Consider the following 15,020-nt stretch of genomic DNA (forward strand, 5'->3'; position numbering starts at 1 on the left):
GGAGCGGCACAGAGGGCACTTCATAACGACACCCTTTTCCATTGGAAGGGAACCCATAGGGAACGTCAACTTTAGACCATTGTCAGGGCACCTTATAGGGCACTGCATCATGTTTTCTCCACTAGAAGGGCACTCATTAAGAAACATTATTGAATTTCCTTGCTGTAGAGGGCACATCTTCATAATTTATTGCATGAAGGGGCACCCTAGAGGGCACTAAATTATTTTTTCCCATGTGAAGGGCAGCCAATAGGGCACTTCCTCTTGTTTTTGCCATTCTAGAGGGCACTTTAGCAATGCTTTTTCAACCATGGGGGCACCCCCTGAGTCCGCCAGTGCTCATACCCCCCACCTCTAATCCACCCTCAGTATTCATGTCACCTAACCCTTAATCCACCCTCTTGTACTTTCTCCCACCCCACCCTGACCTTACTTACATCCCCAGCAATCTGCTGGAAGATTGTACGAAACAGCTTGTCCTCCTCACTCTCCTCTTCTGCCAGACCTGGTTTTGGCTACACAGAGAAGACAGAAAGAGAGTCTGGTATGAGCTGGGGATATCCCCATCCAGCCAGCAGATTATTTTTATCTTACATTTCCCCCCAAATACTAAATCACATTTGTACTTGTCTATGCCATTTAAGACTTTATATTATCATGTTTTCTTATGAAGGGGTGAAAAAAGATCAAAGGAGTTAGGCTCATGTTGTTTGGAAAGCTTTTTAGCGGGTACATGTGTGTACAGTGGTTTTCTGAGCCAGTCAGTGAGTAGGATAGTGAGGCAGGCCAACTATGTGCCTGACCCTTTCCTTCTCTTCCCAGGGCTGGTGTCTGTGCTTTCTTTTTGTGTCAGCAGGGGGCTGTATCACCACAGTTCAGATACAGTATACTCCTGCTGAGTTAACCATAAGAGGACAACTTGTGGGTCAGCATGCTGTTTTATTTTAGTCAAAGGTCTTGCTCTCAAGGGGCAGATTGAATACCAGACTTTCACTGGGGTAGTGGGGGGATGGGGGGAGGGGGGTAAGATTTCCCTCTCCTTGACCGACCTTCCCTGTTCCCCAACAATGAGAGAATTGAAACCTTTTCTTTGTCTGTCTTCCCATTTGGTATCTGCTTCTCGTACTCATCCAGCTCTATCTCCTTATTGGCTTTTGCTCTGTCTGACACAAACACAATGGGCTAAGGAGAGACACAGGAAGGGAGTGGGGTAGATGGAGGAGAGATGCAAAGAGGGTAAGAGAGGGAGTGAATGGAGAAGAGACACGGGGGGGGGGGGGGGTAGAAATTTAAAATTTTATATCATAATGTGATCATTTTTTCATGCTTTATGCGATACTTGTCATTAGAAGCAGGCAAAGAGGACAACATGCAATTCAGCAGACAACCTCTCAATAACCAGAGCATGACATGTTCAGATAGGGATTTCCAGAGAAAGCTACTGTCATCAAATATTAAACACTCTGTAAGCATATTAAATTATCTGAAGGCTCAGTAGGGGTTTAAAAATCTTTTTTTTCTTAAAAATCTATTAAGATACAATGTCAATATATAAGCAGCAATACAAAATATATCGACATATATCTGAGTATGCACTTCCATACAATCCGATTCAACATAACCTTAAAATTATTCTATGCTTTTAAAGAAATTTAGGGTAGCTATTTAATTCTTTTTAGTTATTATAAGTAATTCATTATATGCAATTGAAATAACACTCAGATTACTGGGATTGCCACAAGTACACTACAGTTTCATCCTTATTACTGCATTAATATGGATACACATAAATAATCAGGGTATGGAAGGTATTGATGAACTCCCATCAACATTAATACAGCTATAATGTTGCTTTTGTTTTGATATGGATCAATGTGTCATCACATCCCTAATGGTTAGGGAGAAGAAGATATTTTGTGCTCAGTTTAAGAGTTGAATCCTGGTTACTGTCCACCTTTGTCATCAGTGGATGTTTTTCCTTGCCACCGTCACCTTGGTCTTTTTATGTGGATATCCTAAGGTTTTCCCATACATTCAGCATTTCACAATGTATGGGATTTTTTACACAAATAAGTTATTACATCTGACTTAGTAATGATTTAATAAGAAACAATCTTGTATTATATTTAATTTGTTGCTTAATTGATTGTAGAATTACCCTGCCAAACTATACAAGAAGAAGCAGCCAGTGGGTTTGCAAGCATTGCTCCCTACTACATGCCACATTGCTGCTTAGTAGGCATCAATCAATCCATCACTCACCCTTTATTTGTTATAGTTCATTGAGATTTTCAGAGAATACTATATGGCATAGTGGATTTTTTTCAGAGGGAATCAAAGAAACAGAAAACCAAGAACCAATTGGGAAAGACATATAAAACTATTCCCCAACCCCAAAACACTTGGAAAATAACGGAACATAGCATTGGGGTAAGACATTAAAGGCATCAGTTCATTGCAGCAATTCCATTGTATAGTGCAGTGCATGCAGTACATACAAGACTAATCCCTGTAGTCTTTTATCAGGAACAATGGATCTTGTGTCTGACGCACCTGCCTGGAGCTTTAGCTACAAGAATTGACTCCTGACTCCTGGTCCACCTCTGTAAAGGTGCTTTTTGACAAATGTCCTTTGTAAAAAATGCTACACAAATAAAATGGAATCAAGCCCTTCTTACTTTTATCCTTCTCTCGGCCCACTATAATATATCATTGGTAAGCATGTCAATAAAGCTACATTTTTGGATTAATCTTCTGGTAAAACAACTTTACATACAACTTTACAACTTTACAACAACCAGTAATACAACAAATGTGGGGTAAGCTTGAATGAAGTTACAGAAGCTTCCATTCCTTTTCAGACAATTGAAACTCACAAGATTAAATGTACATGATTTTATTCTTAGACAATCAGATGAAGAACATTCTCTTAATCATGGCATTTGAAAAAACGTTTCACCTCTGCTGAGTCGGTATTATTAATTTACATTCACATTCATGCAAACAACAGTGATTCCATCATTACATTCCTTATTACCTCTTTGTCAAGGGTAGATTGTCTATTTAGTGATATGAATAATGAATAATTGATTAGTTTAATTGTTTTTATGACTCTGTTTTATGTTTCATGATAAATGCATGTTACATTTGTTCTTTTAATTTGTGTCAGGGCATATTCCCCAGGATAAAGTTCTACATTAACAGATGGGGAAGCAATAATGTCCTTTTCCCATTGTGTTCACTGAAGCAGAGACATGCATGGCTGTGTGCAGTACCTTTTCTTTCTTTTTTGGTTTCTTTTCTGGCTATGGGAGACAAGGAAAAATGCAATATATTTCAACAAGAGGGACAGGAAAATGACAGTGTATGCTAAGGATGTTGTGGACTTTTATGGCAATGTGTGTCTCACACGATCTTATACCAGTGGTGCTAAGGTAGAGGAACAGAGGGAAGGGACAGGTGCAGAGCATAGAGGAACTATGGAATGAATGGAATAAGAGAAATGGAATTAAAGAAAAATAAAAGCACTCACCACTGAATGGTCGGCCTCAATCTTGTTCTCTATTTCCCTGAGCAGAAAGCAGCAAAACATCAGTCATTGTGACAATACAGGGAGGTTACATTTTCAAATAAAGCAATAAGAACTGGGCCAGGATAACCTCTTTAATGAGCAGAGGGTGTGACAAAGGTGTACCCCTGCACCAGCCAATTGGGACAGTTGCATTGTACCTTTAATACAGACTCTGCCCCATGAGCAGGCTACATCCTTACTTATTCATATCTCACAGTGCAGGACTAAAATACAGGTGTACTCCATGTATGTATTGTAGCAGGGATATGTGAAATACACAATAATTTAAAATAAATAAATTTAAAATGGTTAAACATTTTTCAATCATGTTTCAATCAGACCTGTTGCCACAAGTGTATAAAATCAAGCACCTAGCCATGCAGTCTCCATTTGCAAACATTTGTGATACAAAATGAGTTGTTCTGAAGAGCTCAGTGACTTCAAGCGTGGTACTGTGATAGGATGCCACCTTTGCAATAAGATGGTTCGTGAAATTTCATCCCTGCTGGATATTCCACGGTCAACTGTAAGTGATATTATTAAAAAGTGGAAGCGTTTAGGAACAACAGCAACTCAGCCACGAAGCGGAAGACCACGTAAAATCACAGAGCGGGGTCAACGACTGCTAAGGCGCATGGTGCGTAAAAGTCGCCAACGCTCTGCTGATTCCATAGCTGAAGAGTTCCGAACTTCCACTGGCATTGATGTAAGTACAAAAACTGTACGGCAAGAGCTTCATGGAATGGGTTTCCATGGCCGAGCAGCTGCATGCAAGCCTCACATCACCAAGTCCAATGCCAAGCGTCGGATGGAATGGTGTAAAGCACACGGACACTGGACTGTGGAGCAGTGGAAACGTGTTCTGTGGAGTGTCGAATCATGCTTCTCTGTTTTGGCGAGTCTGGGTTTGGCGGATGCCGGGAGAACGTTACCTGCCTGACTGCATTGTGCCAACTGTGAAGTTTGGTGGAAGAGGGATAATGGTATGGGGCTGTTTTTCAGGGTTTGGGCTAGGCCCCTTATCTCCAATTAAAGGCAAACTTAATGCTTCAGCATACCAAGACATTTTGGACAATGCTATGCTTCCAACTTTGTGGCAACAGTTTTGGGAAGGCCCTTTTCTGTTCCAACATGACTGCGCCCCAGTGCACAAGGCAAGGACTATAAAGACATGGTTTGATGAGTTCGGTGTGGAAGAACTTGACTGGCCTGCACAGAGCCCTGACCTCAACCCCATCGAGCACCTTTGGGATGAAGTGGAACGGAGATTGTGAGCCAGGCCTTCTTGTCCAACATCTCAGTGCCTGACCTCATAAATGCTCTACAGAATGAATGGGCACAAATTCCCACAGAAACACTCCAAAATCTTGTGGAAAGCCTTCCAAGAAGAGTGGAAGCTGTTATAGCTGCAAAAGGGGGACCAACTCCATATTAAAGTATATGTATTTGAATACAATGTCATTACAATGTAATGGTCAGGCGTCTGAATACTTTTGTCCATATAGTGTATGTTCAGATTGGTGGATAAGTACACAATTTGCTATTGCCTTGCTATTGTGAGTAACTATTTCTCAAAGTTCATTAGTGGCTGCAGTGACGTGACTGCAACCAGCATGCCAAAAGAAACTTTGCACTCAGTGAAAGCAATATGCCCAGGTTGTGGGGTCCTCATCCTCCATACAAGGGCAGAATTCACAGTATGGTGATGCTCTGCAGTCACAGCCTGCTAAGCCTACCATAAATGGCATCCATAACTGCCATTCAGAAATTCTGTGCATGAATTCCATCCCTAAATGTGCACCAAGGACATCCTGATATTTAAGCAGAGTTCAGGGTGAAAGAAATCATGTACTGGCTTTAACTACATAGTGATATAGACAGAGGATTCATTGAAGCACACCTACTGGCCAGTGGCAACAGACACACTCAATCCTCTCCATTTTCGTCACCATTTCTTATAATACACTAAATAATCTGAGAGGCTGTCCATCCCCCTGAGGCAGTTCTGTGGCTTCACCATAACTGTATCACACACCACTGGATCTGAAGGTAAACCAAGGATATTAGCTGGAGGAAACAGATTTAGTTAATTTAGTTAGATCTTGGACAGATTGGAATGGTATTTCATAGTGAAGAAGTTACAGTCCATGGGCTTAGACTGACTGTCATTCAGGGAATTCCAGCAATCTATTCTGGTACGCACTTGGGGATTGAAGTTGTGAACTGTGGAATGTGCACTAGGAGGAACCGCCATTGCATGTGCACATAATATCAGATTTCCATAGTTACAGATGTAAATAACTGTTACCATCCAGAACCCCGCTGTATCTCTGATGATGGACAGATATTAGGAATCAAAGCAATATTGTAGTGTGCAAAATACTAACAACCAACACACTGCTATGCTCGTTAACAAAATGTTTATTGCATTACATTACATGCAATTAGCAGGCACTATTATTTAGAGCAGTGGTTCTCAACCCTGCTCCTGAAGGCAGACTGTCCTGCATATCTTCTATCTATCCTGCCTGACTGAAGTCATCAGTGGCACTTTTTATTAGCTGAGCACACCTGATTTAATCAAGCAGCAAGGATAGATAAAAGATATGCAGGACAGTGTGCCCCCAGGAGCAGGGATGAGAACCACTGATCTAGAGCAACTTCTATTGCAAAAGCACAGAGTGTATACATCCAAGTTATTTGATCAACAGTGACAGAGCTGATCAGCAACACTCCCAGATCAGTGAGTACAAGCACAACGCCATTCAGGACAGCCTAGAAAACTATGGGAAGTTGTTATGTATATACACTACCATATATCACAAAATCACATAATATTCCAACCGAATGGCAATAATTCAAGTAGTGAAGCAGTAAGTAATAGAAGTAGCAGGTTCTAGAGGACCCAAGATGAAGTGTAAAGAGGTGGGTCTTCTGTCTGTTTTGGTAGTTAGTCAGTGATTCTGTCCTGACCCTCAAGAGAAGTTCATTCCACCACTGGGGTACCAGGACAGATAGGCATGGTGTGGTGTGTTGGGTGGCAGTGTAGCAGTGTAGTATAGCACCAAGGTTTTTAACTTGATGTTAACAGTAAAAGGAAACCAGTTAAGTGAGGTGAGTAGGGATGTTACTAGGTTTAGGAAGGTTGTCGACAAGTTGTACAGCTGAATTCTAAGTTAGCTACAGGAGTTTGATGGCACAGGCAGGAAGACAAGCAAAAAGGGCATTACAGTGATCAAATTAGTAGTAACCTACACCCTATAGTGTATATAGTAGTCACATTCTAGAAGGAAATGGTTTTCAGACTTTTGGGCAGTTAAATCAAAACCAGTCTTTTCTGACTGATACACAAAAGGCAGACTCTGTTCACTCACTCAGACATACTCCTCTTTTCAGAGAAGACCCTGAGGATGAACTCTCCTTCCCGGTGGGGCTCGAAGGTGGAGGGTACAATGACATACTCTCCAGGGCTTAGCCGGAAACGTTGTGTAACCTCACGCAGGTTAATGTAGGACTTGCATCGTGCCTTGGAGGCATTGAACAAGAAGAAATCCTTTGGTATATGCTGCTGATTGCCTTGCATCTAGCTCAGGGACAGACAGAGAGAAAGTGTGCATTAGGGTGCAGAGAAAGCATTACACACGTTACATAAACTGGCATGCAGCTTTCCAAACTGCTCTGTATCTAAAATTAGATGTAGGCATACCGCTGTACTTATGACAAGTAATATTTACAATGAAATATTGGGATATGGCTTTTGATGTTTCCCCATGCAGATGTCAAAATTGTGTTGTAGCAAGAAACAGAATGTAAACAGTGTCAGTAACTAATATGAAAGAATATGTACTTATAGGCACAAAATAATGACATATGATAATAACAGATAAACAGAAGTTTCAAAGCAATTGCAGAAAAGGTAATTGCGCATGTGTGTTGTAATTAGTGTGGTTGCCTTTTAACCAGACTCCTTAATGGAGAGCATAGAATCTATTCCTAATAACATAGCTACTAATATTTTTGAACATTGCCGCATCTGGTTTTAAACCAGTGCATGTTCAGTACCATTGATAAACAGAACATTCACAGCATTACACATGTCTATGTTGCTGTATTTTAATGTGAGAGTGCATAACAATTGCACCCCTGGATTCTATCTCCTGTTTAGACCCCTGCTACACCAAAGGAACCAGTGCCTGGGGTTAAGCTCTTGTGCCCATTCTCGTTATTTACCTTATTGCAGATACTTTCATTGTGCTTATTGCTGCTATACTGGTATTCTTCTGCTGCAGCTGCCTCCCATCAATGTTCTCAGTAAATCAGGTCTATGGGGTAAACCCCTTTGCCCTCACTCTGTTTCACTTTTTTTTCTTTTTTAGAGATTGGGAAAATTGAAGCACAACTTGAAGATCCACACACAGCACAGGACAGTCACATGCAAGTTTACCTCAGCCCAGTTAAACTGGTTATTTTGTACGTAGTCTTTCCAGTTCCTAAGTTCACATATGCATATTTCTTTTATAAAATACAAATGGCCATAATTACATGCATACATGAATGAGCTTTCAGATTCCACCCAGTGACTGCCTTCGTGTGTCTTATATGGTGGGTACTTAAGCCATTGTTTTAAATTCAAATATCAACAGCAATTAAATGAAAATGGAGTAAAAAATGTGCAAAGGAAAGGAATGGAGTGATCAACATAAAATGAGTTGTCAATGAGACTATATGTTTTATTTTATTTAAATAAAACTGAAATCCATCAGACAGTAAGCATCTCCATTGGTTTCTTGTAGCCCCTGCATCCAGGAGATGGCTCATGCCATTGTTCCTTACAGGAGTCCTAGCCACTGAGCAGCCTTGTTTAGAGGTGTAATACAGGCGTCACAAAGGAACTGGATGTGATGAAGTTATATCCAATTAACACAATTAAATTTGTTTGCGGCTGCTGCCCTTATGGTTTTATATTTTCCCCATCATGTTGGGGAATCCATTAAGGACTTCTTTTTGACGTGCTGTTGAACTGCAGTCTGAAAGATATGACCGTATCATGTTGCCATGTGAATGATGTCCTTCAGTACGTGGGTGTTAGGATTGGGTCACAGACACATCAGGTGCACACACTCTAATTTTTTTTTTTGTTTTTTATTTGGCACATAATGCTCATGTCATCATGCAGCTAGAGGCATTCTCCCTTCCAGATAAGCATAAAAAGATGAACCACTGGCTGGAAGAGGAAGAGAGGAAAAATAGATCCATTGCAGCACGCTTGAATATGGCTGAAATGTTGGTGACTGCTTTTTGATTTTAGGAAATTGCTCTTATGTTGGGGACATCCATAGTTAGCATTTGTTGGGGTTTGCAACAATTTAAGTCATCTTGATGCTGTTGTCTTAAATGGTATTTGTTTTTTGCTGGGACAACAGTCAGTAGTTAGGTTTTACAAAATTATGCAAAATATATCTTAGTGACAGCTGGAATACGCTAGACATGCCACTGAGATCCCTCTGAAAGATACCTTTGGCCAGCAAACGAAGGGTTGAGAGGACTTGCACCTGCACCTTAGTGTTGTTTTATTTAGTTTTACCTAGCCGAGTTCAGCATCTTACAAAAGAGCTCATGAGCCATTTATCCTGATGCGGTAAAAAGCCTCCCTTGGACTTAGACTACATGCTGTAACCTTAGCCTGTGGTTACGATTGGGGTATTTGTATTCATGGATTATTCCCCCCTCCACCCCTTGCCTTGTTAGGGGGACAAGCACCAGTGCTGCGTAGGCACCCTATTGTTTTGCTAGGATTTAAAACATTTTTTAGTCTTTTATTTTTCTTTTTCTTTTATTATTCTGTCTTTTCAAGCCAGCTATAACTCTGCTACAGTGTATCTAAAATGGACAAAATTTGGACAGTTTCTCAGGAACTGTGGAAGTCCTTTGTCATCAAGGATACATGTACTTGCCCAATGGGTCACTTGGTAAGGCCAAAAATTTTGACCTCAAAAAATTTTCAAATTTTAAATGGTCATTACTCATGAACCACATGTCACAGATGTGAAACCAAGTTCCAGTTTCCAGTTCCAGTTCAAGTGTTCCACTCCTTCCATAGATTCTACTGATATATGTAGTTATCTTAAAATGTCATTTAAATAGTATTATGCAAATTAGGGTTATTAGCCTATTAATATAAATGACTTCTCAAAAACCATTGGACCGATCTGCATAAATTGTAACAGGAATCAGATACGGTCTCTCTCAAGTCTTTTTAAAATAAAGATATTCAATCATTTTCACTTGTATCATTTTATGCCTATATGCTCATGCATATTTTATACTATTGACAAGGCGCATATGGGTTCCAGAACTGCTTTATTTTCTCGGAAATATCTTTTCAGCTTTTATGATTAAAATGAGTGTCTTGCAAATGCATTCATCAATGAGGACTAATAACTCCGTAAGGAAATCTATTGGCCACCAGGCTTTAGGTTAGGAGGTGTAGCTTTGTACCACCCATTGTAAGAAATACAAAGGTCCTGTAGCAAAGGTCCTGTAAGGAAGAGCAGTCACCCCACCTGGCCTTGAACCCAGGTCTAGAGGGTACCAAACTGCAGCTTTGTGCGCAACGCCAAAGAACCTGGCTTTGACCATGATGCCAAAAGAGCCTGGATCTTTGGCGTTGCGGTCAAGCTGCAAGATTGGTACCCAGTAGATCCAGGTTCGAGGCTGGGTGGGGTGACTGCTCTTGCCCTTTGCTACAGGTCCATAAGTTAAATCTGAATCCCAACACACAAGGCATGCAAAACAAAACAAAACAAACACTGAACAGTCTGAATCAGCTCCTGAGTGAATTGTGTAACAGTAACCCATTCATTAGGCAGAAACAATCCAAGGCCAGTGGAAAGGGATTTACTAATTAAGCAGCAGTCAATTATCACAAGCAGTGCTACATAAATGAGACAGCAATGTGGACAAATCACAGTGATTTTATCACAGCATCACACCAAGCCATGACTCCATTTTCCCATACCTCCTCTGGAACCTGAAAGAGAAATGGAGAGGAAATGAGTAGTAAAGATGAATGAAGGGATATACATGTCTGAAGGTGTATTTTACAGATTTAAGATTATATGGATCTCGATTGCTTTGGCTCCCCTCTCGATTGCTTTGGCTCTTGCTCGATTGCTCGATCGCTCTTGCTCGACTGCTCTAGCTTGGACGAGTTCCTGCTGTGTTTGTTGGTGTTGTGTTTGTGGAGTGGTTTCTGTGCTATTACATTCAATCGGATAAAAATAAAAATTGGTGCTATTTACCTAGCCATTACATAAGGTAGGTCTGATCTGCTCTTAAAGTTGAATCTTTTGTTGCCATTAGGGGACAGAGAGGGAATTTTCCACTTTTTTTCCTCCATCGCAGCTAATTCGGCTCTAGCCGACGAGAGGTTTTTTGTGGTTTTTCGCCCTCTCAGGAGCAAATCTCTAAATAATTAAGCAGCACACTTTAGCTAGCTATTCGGGTAGTTTAGCTAACTAGCCGGTTCACTTTTTTACCTTTTTCTACTATTTTTCAGCGTCAGATTTTAGGATATTCTGATTCTGGTTGTGTTAGCGCGTCTGCGCGTTTGCTGAACTGTAAACGTAATTTTATTGTATTAGGCTAAGTGGCATTTCTTGCGCTTGATTTCTGCCTTCTGACTGTTCTGAGCCACCTCGGTGCTTTTAGCTGGTAATTCTGTCTCGGCAGTAAATCCTTATTTAGGGAAAGCGTTTACAGTTAGGGGAAAAAATGTGGCCAAAACTGTGCGAGAGTTGCCGGATGATCGGATTTCTGGAGGGAGACCTCCAGAATGAGTTCATCTGCGACCATTGCCGACTTGTTGAGCACTTGGAGAACAAGATTCTTGATCTCGAGGCCCAACTAGCTGGACTCCACAGTAATCCTGAATTGTTAGAGTTCCAGGAACTGATTAGTACGCCCTATAGAGAGATAGTGTGCTCACCCAAGCCGGGTAGGGGGGAAGATACAGACCAGATAGGGCGAGAGAGCTGGGTTACAGTAGGGCATAAACATAGAAAGGGGCACAAAATTCCAAGAGGGGCAGTATCTCCAGAGATTGCGGTGACCAACCGTTTCGCGCCACTGCAGGACGAGTTGACCCACGATCCTGAGAGTGGGAGGACTGAAGAGCCCCAGGGCACCCAGGTGGCCTCATCCTCCAAGAAAAGGGAGTTGGTGATAGTGGGGGATTCAGTCATTAGAGGGGTAGATAGCATAGTGTGTTCGCGCGACAAGGAGTCTCGCATGGTCTGTTGCCTGCCTGGTGCCCAGGTTGGAGACCTCCTGGAGAGCGCGGACAAGCTCCTGGCCAGAGCGGGGGAGGATCCGGTGGTCATGGTCCATGTTAGAACCAATGACATAGGAAAGGGTAGGTTCGGGGTTCTGCAAGAAAAATTTATTGAGCTAGCGGGGAAGATTAGGAGCAGAACCTCCACGATAGTCTTCTCTGGAATTCTACCAGTACCACGTGCAAGCAAAGGGAAGCAAGCCTTTATATGGAGGTTTAACACGTGGCTACAAACCTGGTGTAGGAAAGAGGGGTACAGGTTTATGGAGCACTGGGACTCCTTTTGGAACAGGGGTGACCTGTACAAGCGGGACGGGTTGCACCTGAACCGGAGGGGTACAGCTGCACTGGGCCAGCGTATGCTTAGGGTAGCAGAGGGTTATTTAAACTAGGGTCTGGGGGGGCAGGGAGTTTATACAGTCAGATGGGTAAGGATAGACAGACTGCCGGAATAGAACACACCATGGCTAAATATCTTATTAGTAGAGAGGAAACGATGCTTGTAAATCAGTCAGAACAGCACTGTAATAGAGGTGGTTCTGGGCAGCTGGGGGCGGGGGTAGAGGGCAGGAGAGGCACACATGGTACCCTGAAATTTCTCTGTTTAAATGCTAGAAGCATAAAAAAAAAATTCTCGATCTGGAAACCGTTATGAGTAATAGTAACTTTGATGTTGTTGGGATTACAGAGACGTGGTTTGGTCCAGGGGATGGGGATGAGTACAACGTAGAGGGATACAAGCCGCTAAGAAAAGATAGAATCAAAAGAAGAGGAGGAGGCGTAGCTCTCTATGTAAAGGATAATCTTAATACTCAGGAAATACCAGGAATGGAGCCCCTTGGTGTTAGTGAAGACTTATGGATTAAGATATTGGGGGAAAATCAAAAAGGCCTGAATGTTGGAGTATGCTATAGGCCACCAGCCAGTCAGTAGTGAGTAGTATGCTCTTTGATAACATTAAACTAGCATGTCAGGAGGGTGAGACAATAGTAATGGGGGACTTCAACTACCCTTCAATTAATTGGGAAGCTGTGTCAGGTCAAGGTAAATGTGAGGAAGAGTTTTTTGGATGTTGTAAATGACTGTTTTTTGATACAGTCTGTTACTCAACCCACGAGAGAGAACACAATCCTAGATCTGGTTCTGTGTAATAATCCTGATAGAATCGGCAGTATTGAGGTAGGGGAACCACTCAGTACAAGTGACAATAGTTCAATTACATTTGAAGTTTTTTGGCAAGTTAAAGTCTGCATTCTCCAATGCTAGAGTATTCAACTTTAGGCAAGCTGACCTTTATTAAGATGCGTGATTATACAAGGAATATAACTGGGTACCTCTTCTAGGTGGTAAAACTGTCAAAGAAATGTGGTGCATATTTAAAACGATTATTCTGGATGTACAGCGTAAATTCATTCCACAAGTGAGAAAAGGAAAACTGAAAAAGAAGCATCCACAGTGGATGAATAAGTCACTGCGGAACAGTTTGAAACAAAAAAGGAAATTATTTAGAAAATATAAGTTGGAGAGCTCAGATAGAAATAAGATTGAATACAGTAATATGCGAGCTCAAGTTAAGAAAAAAATAAGGGAAGCCAAAAGGTGTTATGAAAGACAAATTGCACTAGATGCAAAGAGCAACTCTAAACGTTTTTTTCAATATTATGGTCAAAAAAGGATAGTTAAGGATGAAATAAGAGGTATAAAAAATAAGGATGGGGTTATGGTTTACGATAACAAAGCTATTGCTGATACACTAACAGTTACTTTGTGGAGAGTTTCACTAGTGAAGTGTTTTTGCATATGCCTTCAGGTGCAGTCAGTTCTCAGAGACTTATAGAGGAAATTGATTTAAATGATGCAGAAGTACTAGATAAACTTCAAAAACTTAAAACAAATAAGGCAGCAGGCCCTGATGGAATATATCCAAGAGTTCTCAGAGAACTAGCAGAGGTGGTTTACAAGCCTCTGACAGTTATTTTTAAGCAATCCCTTAAAACTGGAGAAATACCAGATGACTGGAAACATGGCAGTGTAGTACCTATCTACAAGAAAGGAGACCGGACTGAACCAGGAAATTATAGGCCTGTCAGCTTAACTTGTATCGCATGCAAAATACTGGAATCCATCATTAGGGATAATTTGCAATTATTCCTGGAACGAAATGGTGTTCTAAATGATAGCCAACACGGTTTTCGCAGAGGGAGGTCGTGCTTAACAAACCTCCTGGACTTCTTTGAGGAAGCTACAGCATGTCTGGACTCAAACCAGGCTTATGATATTATCTATTTGGACTTTCAAAAGGCATTTGACAAAGTTCCGCACGAGAGACTCATGTTGAAAATGACATCTGCGGGAATTACAGGAGCCATCACCGAGTGGGTTCGAAGTTGGTTGTCTAATAGAAAGCAGACTGTAACTGTGGGAGGAATTGTATCGGAGCAGGGTCCTGTACGAAGTGGAGTCCCGCAGGGATCGGTGTTGGGGCCTTTGCTATTTCTTATATACATAAATGATCTTGATGCAGAGGTTAGAAGTAAAATAGTAAAATTTGCAGATGACACAAAACTAAGGGGTCTAGCCAACAGTATAGAATCAACTAAGGTAATACAGGAAGACCTAAACAGCATCCAAAAGTGGGCAGATACCTGGCAGATGACTTTCAATTTAGATAAATGTAAAATCTTGCATGTAGGAAATAAGAACCTTAAACAAGACTACTTCATGGGTGGAAAAAAACTAGAATGTGCTCAATTTGAAAAGGACTTGGGAGTAATGGTTGACCCAAGCTTAACAGGATCTAGGCAGTGTGCTGTAGCAGTAAAAAAGGCCAACAGGATGCTGGGATATATAGCCAAAAGTATTGAGTATAAATCTAAAGAGGTTATATTGAAATTATACAATGCCTTAGTCAGACCGCACCTGGAATACTGTGTGCAGTTCTGGGCACCGCACTATAAAAAAGATACTGAAGCTTTAGAAAAGGTTCAAAGAAGGGCAACTAAATTAGTTCCTGGCATGAAATATAAATGCTATGAGGAAAGACTCAAGTTACTTAACCTATTTAGATTAAGCGAGAGGAGGCTTAGGGGTGATTTAATTGAGGTGTTTAAATTTATA

The 15,020-nt window shown here is 41.2% G+C and overlaps 1 protein-coding gene across 3 annotated transcripts in view; it reads right to left on the minus strand.

The window, feature by feature from the left end:
* LOC118791806 (calpain-3-like) overlaps positions 1-15,020 on the minus strand; it is a 125,509-nt gene that overhangs the window by 16,658 nt on the left and 93,831 nt on the right. For 2 of the 3 annotated variants that reach the window (XM_036549262.1, XM_036549263.1), the window contains 6 exons: positions 10,590-10,601; positions 6,946-7,154; positions 3,533-3,569; positions 3,276-3,305; positions 1,084-1,182; positions 438-515 (listed from right to left, as the gene is read on the minus strand). In XM_036549262.1, the coding sequence (XP_036405155.1) occupies positions 438-515; positions 1,084-1,182; positions 3,276-3,305; positions 3,533-3,569; positions 6,946-7,154; positions 10,590-10,601 (465 nt within the window). Of the gene's footprint in view, positions 1-437; positions 516-1,083; positions 1,183-3,275; positions 3,306-3,532; positions 3,570-6,945; positions 7,159-10,589; positions 10,602-15,020 lie in introns of all 3 variants that reach the window. The other variant, XM_036549265.1, reaches the window with a different exon arrangement.

This window comes from Megalops cyprinoides, chromosome 17, assembly GCF_013368585.1.
Source record: "Megalops cyprinoides isolate fMegCyp1 chromosome 17, fMegCyp1.pri, whole genome shotgun sequence".
Lineage (NCBI taxonomy): Eukaryota > Metazoa > Chordata > Actinopteri > Elopiformes > Megalopidae > Megalops > Megalops cyprinoides.